This window comes from Octodon degus, unplaced genomic scaffold (genome assembly GCF_000260255.1).
Source record: "Octodon degus isolate 3935 unplaced genomic scaffold, OctDeg1.0 scaffold00056, whole genome shotgun sequence".
NCBI classification, from domain to species: domain Eukaryota; kingdom Metazoa; phylum Chordata; class Mammalia; order Rodentia; family Octodontidae; genus Octodon; species Octodon degus.
This window is the reverse complement of record NW_004524632.1, coordinates 119902-128423: the sequence shown is the minus strand read 5'-3', so window position 1 is coordinate 128423 and position 8522 is coordinate 119902. Positions and strand designations below refer to the sequence as shown.

At 38.9% G+C, this 8522-nt stretch overlaps 1 protein-coding gene across 5 annotated transcripts in view; it reads right to left on the bottom strand.

The window, feature by feature from the left end:
* Abcb4 (ATP binding cassette subfamily B member 4) overlaps nucleotides 1–8522 on the bottom strand; it is a 61387-nt gene that overhangs the window by 27789 nt on the left and 25076 nt on the right. For all 5 annotated transcript variants that reach the window (XM_023717988.1, XM_023717989.1, XM_023717990.1 and 2 more), the window contains 2 exons: nucleotides 2787–2990; nucleotides 1618–1788 (listed from right to left, as the gene is read on the bottom strand). In XM_023717988.1, coding sequence (XP_023573756.1) covers nucleotides 1618–1788; nucleotides 2787–2990 — 375 coding nt within the window. The remainder of the gene's footprint in view (nucleotides 1–1617; nucleotides 1789–2786; nucleotides 2991–8522) is intronic.

The window sequence follows — 8522 nt, the reverse complement described above, 5'->3', positions numbered from 1 at the left end:
TTTGGTGTTGTGCTGGCCAAGACCCCGCCCCCAGGGCGCACTGAGATGGCAACTGATACTAGACATGGTGGCGCGCGCCTGTAATCCCAGCGCTTAGGAGGCTGAAAGCAGGAGACTCACTGTGAGACCGATCTAAGTAGTGAGAGCTTGTAGACCCTGTATTAAATACAGGAAAAAAAAAAAAAAAAAAAAAAATCTGTTATACCTGACTTTATCTTAAAAGTCTGTGCTGATACGTGAATATGTATGTACATTAAGATTTTAAGTTAAGATTAATCACGTAATTCATATGTGCACCGATACTTCTGTGATTTCCTACCTTAAATCTCATGTCTATTATATTTTGACTCCTTTATATAGTGTTATGGTAATGTCCATGAAAGCAATAGAAGTCAGTGTGAAACTTCAAGAGGAATGATTATTGTCTCAATAACCATTGATTTAAGCAATATAAAATGAACCAAAATATTGTCTGATAAATGAGGAAGCATTGGGGCTGGGGAGATGGCTCAGTGGAATAAATGCTTCCCTGGCAAGGAAAGGGCCTGAGTTCAATCCCCAGTTCAGAAAAAAAAAAAAAAAAAGAGGAAGCATGGATTGACTACACTATAAAGGGGCCAGGGATACAGCGCCTGCTTGGCAAGTGCAAGGTCATGAGTTTGATTCCAGGTACCCCCCCCCCAAAATAAAATGCCTACAAGGCAGTTGTGTTTCCTTAGAGTCAGATATAAAGTTTTCTGGAAAAATAGGATCCACAATCTTGTCTCTAAAATTACAAGATTCTTTTAAGGAACTTGCACAGGTATTGCTAAACATTTTTAAATGACACATTTATGATTTTTGCATTGGAACATACCCACAGACCGTCACCTCCCTCGAGTTTGCATGGGGCTGCCACGACAGCGGCATCAGCAATGACTGCACCCCACGAGACTCTTCCTACGAAGCCTCAGCTTCATAAAGATGCCTGAGAGGGACTTGAAAGGCGTCCCAGTAGGCCACTTGAGCTCAGTGTATGGTGCTTAACTGCTCCCCTAAAGACTTATTGCTTATTTCAGACATGTAAAGTGAACTTTATTTCCTGAAAAGCATCTAATCATGGATTAAGATTCCGTTCCTGCCTGTAAGCCAGGTATTTTGAACTATTTTCAACCCGACCAATGTCGAGGTAACCAGATTTTTCTTTGTGTGTGTGTATGTGTTTTGCATAAATTTAATATTTATTTCCTACTAATTTAGTGAAATAAGTGTAACTACAAAGAAACAGTTTCAAATTTTAAATAGACTACAATACACCAAATAAAGGAACCGTATGCCACCATTCAAACGTGTCATAGAAAGCACTCCGACAGCTTTAACTACGTTCCTATTAATTTTGTTGTAGATTTTAGCATAACTACTTTGACCAAAGCCAGCCTGTGTGCAAGAGAAGACCAAGCTGAGCGGTTCACTGGGGGTCCTGGGTCTGGGCTATGCCCAGCGCTCACTAAAAGCCAGGCCGGTCACCTCCACGACCCTGCAACCCGGGTAAGGGAGGAGCTGAGCCGGAAGACAGCTTCAGCCGCCCCTGGGCTGCGAGCCTGGCCTGGCCTCCCTCCGGCACCCGCGCGCACGGACCCTGTCCAGGGCCGCCTGCACCTCGGCCTCGCTCTCGGTGTCCAGGGCCGACGTGGCCTCGTCCAGCAGCAAGATCCTGGGGTTGCGCACCAGGGCACGCGCGATGGCGATTCTCTGCTTCTGTCCTCCGCTCAACTGCGCGCCTCTCTCTCCAACCAGGGTGTCAAATTTCTACAGCAGAAACAAAGCAGGTGGAAGAGCTCTGAAGGGATTTAAAATACAAAAGGAAGCGCTCTTGCAGAAAACAAACACAAACAAAAGTACGGGCTGGATCAATGTACTACTAAGACATACTAATGCAGAGATACATTTCACTTTCATAAATTATGAAGTTTACTTTCAAGATAATCCTTAGTGGGAAACTGTGAATGTGTTGAAATGGAAGTTGTTCTTTCTTTTCTTCTTTTCTTTTCTTCTTTTCTTTTCTTTTCTTTTCTTTTCTTTTCTTCTTTTCTTTTCTTTTCTTTTCTTTTCTTTTCTTTCTTTCTTTCTTTCTTTCTTTCTTTCTTTCTTTCTTTCTTTCTTTCTTTCTTTTTTGCATTTTACGGAAGGTCTACAGGGTGTTCAGGGTGTCACTACTAGATCGGACTCGTGGTGATCCGCCTGTGTACAGCCTCCCAAGAGCTGGATTACAGGTAGTTTTTTGTCGCAGTTACCTACAGTGCGTATGCGTATCAACGCTGAGTGTGGAGACGAGCCCCCGCAGGGCTCACAGAAACACCCGCTGAAATTCTTTGGCAATATAATCCTATGGGAATGGTTAAGGAGTAATACAAACTTATAAAAATATTAGTTTGCCTTAGATAATCTTTTTTACTTAAGCTTTTCAATTTGGGGGGAAACAAATTTGTTCTATAAGCAAAAAACAAAACAAAAACAAAAAAAGTCCAAAGGGAGGGAGTCTAGAAATACATGAGGACAACTTGGAGCTTGGCCTCAACTACCATAGTGTGCATCCTAGGTGAACACTGACAGAAAGAAACTCCTAGCAGTTACTGTTTGCGATCGTAAGTCATCTAGGTACCCGAACGTGCTCCTTAGGCCTCTACTGAACAGTTCACGAACTTTCTAGCAGAGTCGGACAACCTACGCCTCAGGTATCAGCTTCACCTTGGAAACCAGTGCCGAATTCTGACTTTAAGGGTGACCGCCTTGCTAAGACGCCTTACCTGCGGCAATTTCATGATAAACTCATAGGCATTGGCTTCTTTGACAGCTCTCCTGATCTCGTCCATGGTGACATTTCCCCGGCCGTACCGGATGTTTTCCGCAATCGTGGTAGAAAACAGCACGGGCTCCTGACTCACCACGCCAATGATTTCCCTCAGGTATCTCACGTTAAGGCTCCTGATATCCTGGCCATCAATGCTGATCTGAAGGAGAAAGATTCTGCGGTGAACATTTAAACGATCCGTTAGCTACAGCAGCAGGACTCTCCGTTACGAAAAATCCTAGCTAGGACCGAACTTATTTCAGAAATGGCAGTTTCGTATTTCTTAAAATGGCAATTGGAAATAAACTGTAACACCCAAATATAAAAGTTAAGAGTTAATACTGTTCTCACCCTTATTTTCGAACACATAGCTTTATTTAGAAGAAATGTTCTGCACAAGCTCTTTTGGGTTCCATATTTGTTGATTTGGCTCTTGTGATGCGGGAGTTTATGAGCCCACAGAGGTGCCCTACCACTAAGCTACCTTCCCAGTTATATTTTTGCTGTTCCATTATTTTTATTTATCGATTTCAAATTTAAATAAAAATTTCCACTCGCCTACCTAGTCTGTGTATCACTTTGAACTCATTATGGTACTTTCAATACGCCTTACTCTAGTGTTTTCCACCCTCTGCATTTGGTTTCCTTCTAAAATCACTATAAAAGCAGAGAATTACCAAATCAAGTAAGATTTGTTTTTTTTGTTGGGTCACAGTTGCTTATCTACAATGACCGGTTTTTGCTGGCCACTCATTGCTTGTTGAGTTAAGGCTGAACAACCAATGCTGTAAAATATTTTACTAATCTATAGTGTCATCAGGAATACCTACATATATCTGCCTCATTGCAATTTACTAACACTGGTTTTTATCATCTTAATGTGGGTTTTTCTAATTAATACATGTAAAGTGATAGCTTTTCTATATTTTTATTTGTATCTATTTTTAAGTGAAGCTGATCATTTCATAAAATATTTTGTAAATTTGTATTTATTCTCAAAAATTTCAGTCACATGCTACATTGAGCATATTGCCTTCACAGATTCATATTAAACATTAAATTCAAATATAAAATGTAATCTATATATCATAAATCTTCTGCTCCAATTGATTCTTTTATTTCAGTTTTTAAACAGTTTATTTTAAGGAGAGGGTGAGGTAATTAACAATACCACTGGGTGTTTTTTCTATGTTTTCAGAGGTAAGAAAAGCATTAACCATAAAATATACAGTGAATATTTCTGAGTTACAAAATTTCTGAAGATTTTATTTTTCTGCTGATGTATATTTTATAAAAACAGTATTTATAGAGCAGTGCTGGAGCCTGTCTGAGTTGCAGTCACTCTCACATCCTTGTAGAAGACAGGTGGTCCTCGGACAGCTATTGGGACTTGATGAGTCCTGACACACTGTTGCTGGAGCCTGCATGAGCTGCAGTCGCCCCTCCCACCATTGCCATGACTCTGCTGAGCTGCAGCTGACTCTCCCACTGGTGGTGGGAGGCTTGGTAAGCCTTACCTTGCTGCCATCCACCATCACCAGAACCTTGTGGAGCATCAGTGCCCCCGTCCTCATCGAAGCCTGGAGCTGTAGCTCACCCCCACTCACAGAGGTGGAAGCCACAGTGAACCCCACACAACAGAATGTCTGGCGAGCCTACCTTACCCTCCCACTGCCATGGGAGCCTTTCTTACCTGCACCATGCCACCCCACCTTCGCTGCTGAGTCCGGGTGAATACTGGGAGCTTCAAAAATGCCAAAAATGAAGGAACAAAAGGCAATGTCAGACCTCCATGCCACCCAGAACAAGTCCCAGAGGCAAAGTCATAGAACTTGGAAGTCACATGCTTGAAATTTCTGAAGTGATAGCAACTAAAGAAACAACTCCATCGGGCTATAGAAGACATCAAATGAGAAATACTCTCTCAGATTAAAAAAAGAAATGACAGCACCTGCTTAGGCAGAGCATAGCAACTGGGGTTTGATCCCCAGTGTGTCGTGCTGGCCCCACCCCTGGGGAGCACTGAGATGGCAATTGAGACTGGGAGTGGTGGCACACACCTATAATCCCAGTGCTTGGGAGACTGAAAACAGAAGAATCACTGAGTCTGATCTATGTAGTGAGACCCTATAGACCCTGTACCAAATACATTAAAAAAAAAAAAAAAAGAAATGACAACTATGATGAAATAATTGCTCGGCATATCTAAAGAAGAAATAGGTTCAAAAAGAGAGAATAGAAAAATGACGGAAACAATGAATGAACAATACAGGAAAGAACTATAATGCTTGAAACAGGTTCAAATAGATATCCAGGAAATTAAGAATTCCATTGAAAGCTGGAAAACCACTTGAATGAAACTAAAGATAGACTTTCACACCTTAAAGACAGCATTGCAACTAGTGAACACAAAAGAAAAGATTTCTTAAAAACGCCAAGAAACTAGGAAATAAGAATGCAACAACTGCAAGGTGATACAAAAGAAAACAATATAACACTCATGGGTATCAATGAAACAGCAGGAGTTAACACAAATGACATAAAAAGACTATTTGCAGAAATAGAAGGAGAAAATTTCCCAAGCAGGGGAGATCAAATTTAATTGAGAAATAAGCTACTTCTATGACAAAGAACAACTGAAGTTCATGATGGCCAAACCAACTCTACAAAGAGAACTGACAGATATTCTAGAAAGAGACAAAAATAATCAAAACTTCCAGAAAAAAAACTAGAAAAGAGCCACCAAAAAGAGCAAGCAATTGAACAGATGGGAAAAGTAGGGAACATACAGCAGGAAATGACAAAGATAAGATAAAGATAGGCCAGGTGAAAACTGCAAGAGGAAGAGTTAACAATCATATATATAGATGCACCCAGTGTAGGAGCACCCAATTATATAAGACAAATTTTAACAGACATGAAAAATCAAATGATCAATAACACAATTGTAATAGGGGACCTTAACATCCCACTGTCACAGAAAGATAGGCAAATATCACTGAAGAAATGAAAGAACTAAACCAAACTTTTTAAAAACATACTTAAGTAGACATTTACAAAATGTTCTATCCAACAATGTCAGAGTACACATTCTTCGCAGCTGTACATGGGACATTCTCCAAAATAGACCATATTATAACACATAGAGCATGCTTAAGTAAATGTAAAGGAATTATAATTATCCCATGCATATTATCTGACCGCAGTGCAATGAAACTGGAAATTACTGACAAATGAAATGGCAAGAACTCCATAAACACATGGAAATTAAAAAATACCCTCCCGAACAATAAATGAGTCACAGATGAAATTAAGCAATATTTACAATAAAAAGTACAGATACAACTTATCAGAATCTGTGGAACATAACGAAAGCTGACTCAATTGGGAAATTTATACTAGTAAATTCTTACATCAGGAAGACAGAGTGAATCTGAATAAACAATCTTATGCTGCAAGTCAAGCTCCTACTAACAGAAAATCAAATCAAGCCCACAGCCCAAAGGAGGCAGAAAATTATAAAGATGAGAGCAGAAATTAATGCAATGGAGATGAGGAAGGTAATACAAAGAATTAATGAATCAAAGAGTTGGCTCTTTGAAAGAATAAATAAAATTGATAAACTTATAGCCAACCTTATGAACAAAAGGAAAGAAAAATTCTAATTCATGCATTAAGAATGAAAAGGGTGAACTCAGTACAGACCCTATAGAAATTCAGAAGTACATCAATACCTAATTCAAAAATCTTTAATGTCACAGACTGGAAAACACAGAAGACATAGACAGATTCCTAGATACATATGAATTACTAAAACTGAATCAAGAAGATAGGAAATTTCTGAATAATATAATCTCAGTGAATGAAATTGAACACACAGCAAAAAACTTACCAACAAAGAAAAGCCCAGGTCTTGATGGATTCACAGCTGAATTATGCAAGAAATTTAGAGAAGACTTAATGTCAAATCTTCTCAAGCTTTTCAATGAAATTGAAAGGAAAGGAATTCTCCCAAATTCATTCCTGTAGGCAAATATTACTCTGATACCAAAAACCAGAGAAAGACCCAATCAAGAAAGAGAACTACAGGCCAATCTTCCTACTAAACATCCTCACTGAGGAAAACATTCTCAATAAGATACTAGCAAACAGAATGCAGCAAATAATCAAGAAGATTATAAACCTCAACCAAGTGGGATTCATCCCAGGCATACAAGGATGATTCAATATATGCAAATCCATAAATGTGATATATCACATCAACAGATCCAAGACAAAAATCTCAGTATCATCTCAATTGATGAGAAAAAGGTTTTGACAAAGTGTAGTACTCATCCATGATAAGAAAAACCTTACAGAAAATCAAAATAGATGGTCTTTATTTCAACCTGATAAAAGTCATCTATGACAAACCAACAGTCAACATCGTACTAAATGGACAAAAATTGAAAGCCTTCACTTTAAAATCAGAAACAAGACAAGGATGCCCACTGTCACCACTCCTGTTCAATATAGTTCTGGAAACATTAGCCACAGCAATTGAGAGAGAGAGAGAGAGAGAGAGAGAGAGAGAGAGAGAGAGAGAGGAATAATGATTGGAAAGGAAGAAGTGAAATTATCATTATTTGCAGATGATATGATTCTCTGCATAGAAAATCCCAAAGTCTCCACTAAGAGACTTGTAGATTTAATAAGCAAATTCAGTAGTGTAGCAGAATAGAAACTCAACACTCAGAAATCAACACTATTTCTATACACAATCAATAAACACACCAAGAGAGAAATTAGGGAAACAATGTCTTTCCATACAACATCCAAAGAAATAAAATACTTAGGAACAAATCCAACAAAGGAAGCAAAAGATTTATACAGTGAAAATTACTGTACTCGGAAAAAAAAACCAGATTGAAAAGGATTTCATACAATGGGAAGATATTCCTTGCTCAAGGTAGGAAGAACCAACATTGTGAAAATGGCCATACTCCCAAAATTTTTATACAATCCTAATTAAAATACCATTTGTATACCTCTCAGATCTATAGAAAATATTCCTAAAATTCATCTGGATCCTGAAGAGACCTAGAATAGCGAGAGCAATCCTAGGCCACAAAGATAAGACAGGGGGCGTCACAATCCCTGACTTGAAATTACACTACAAAGCTACTCTGATAAAATCAGCATAGTACTGGCAAAAAAACCAATCCTGAGTATCAGTGGAACAGATTAGAACATGCAGACACAACTACAAACATACTCAGCCACTTTATCTTTGACCAAAGGCCAAATATGTTCACTGGAAAAAAGATAGCCTCCTTAATAAATGGTGCTCAAAAAACTGGCTCTCCATATGCCGAAGGCTAAAATTAGATCCACGTTTATTATCATGCACTAAACTACAGTCGAAATGGATCAAAGATTTAAATATTAAAACTGAAACGCTAAATCTACTGGATAAAGAAGTAGAAATCTTGAAGACATAGGGGTAGGCAAAGAGTTCATGAACAGAAATCAAACTGCATGGGAAATACTTCAAATAATCAGCAATTGGGATCCCACATTTTTTTTTTAAAGTTTCCACATGTCAAAAGAAATCACTAATAGGGGCTGGTGAGATGGCTCAGTGGTCTAAAGCACCTACTTAGAACAAGCTAAGCTAAGCAAAAGCACAGCGACCCCGGTTCAATCCCCAGCA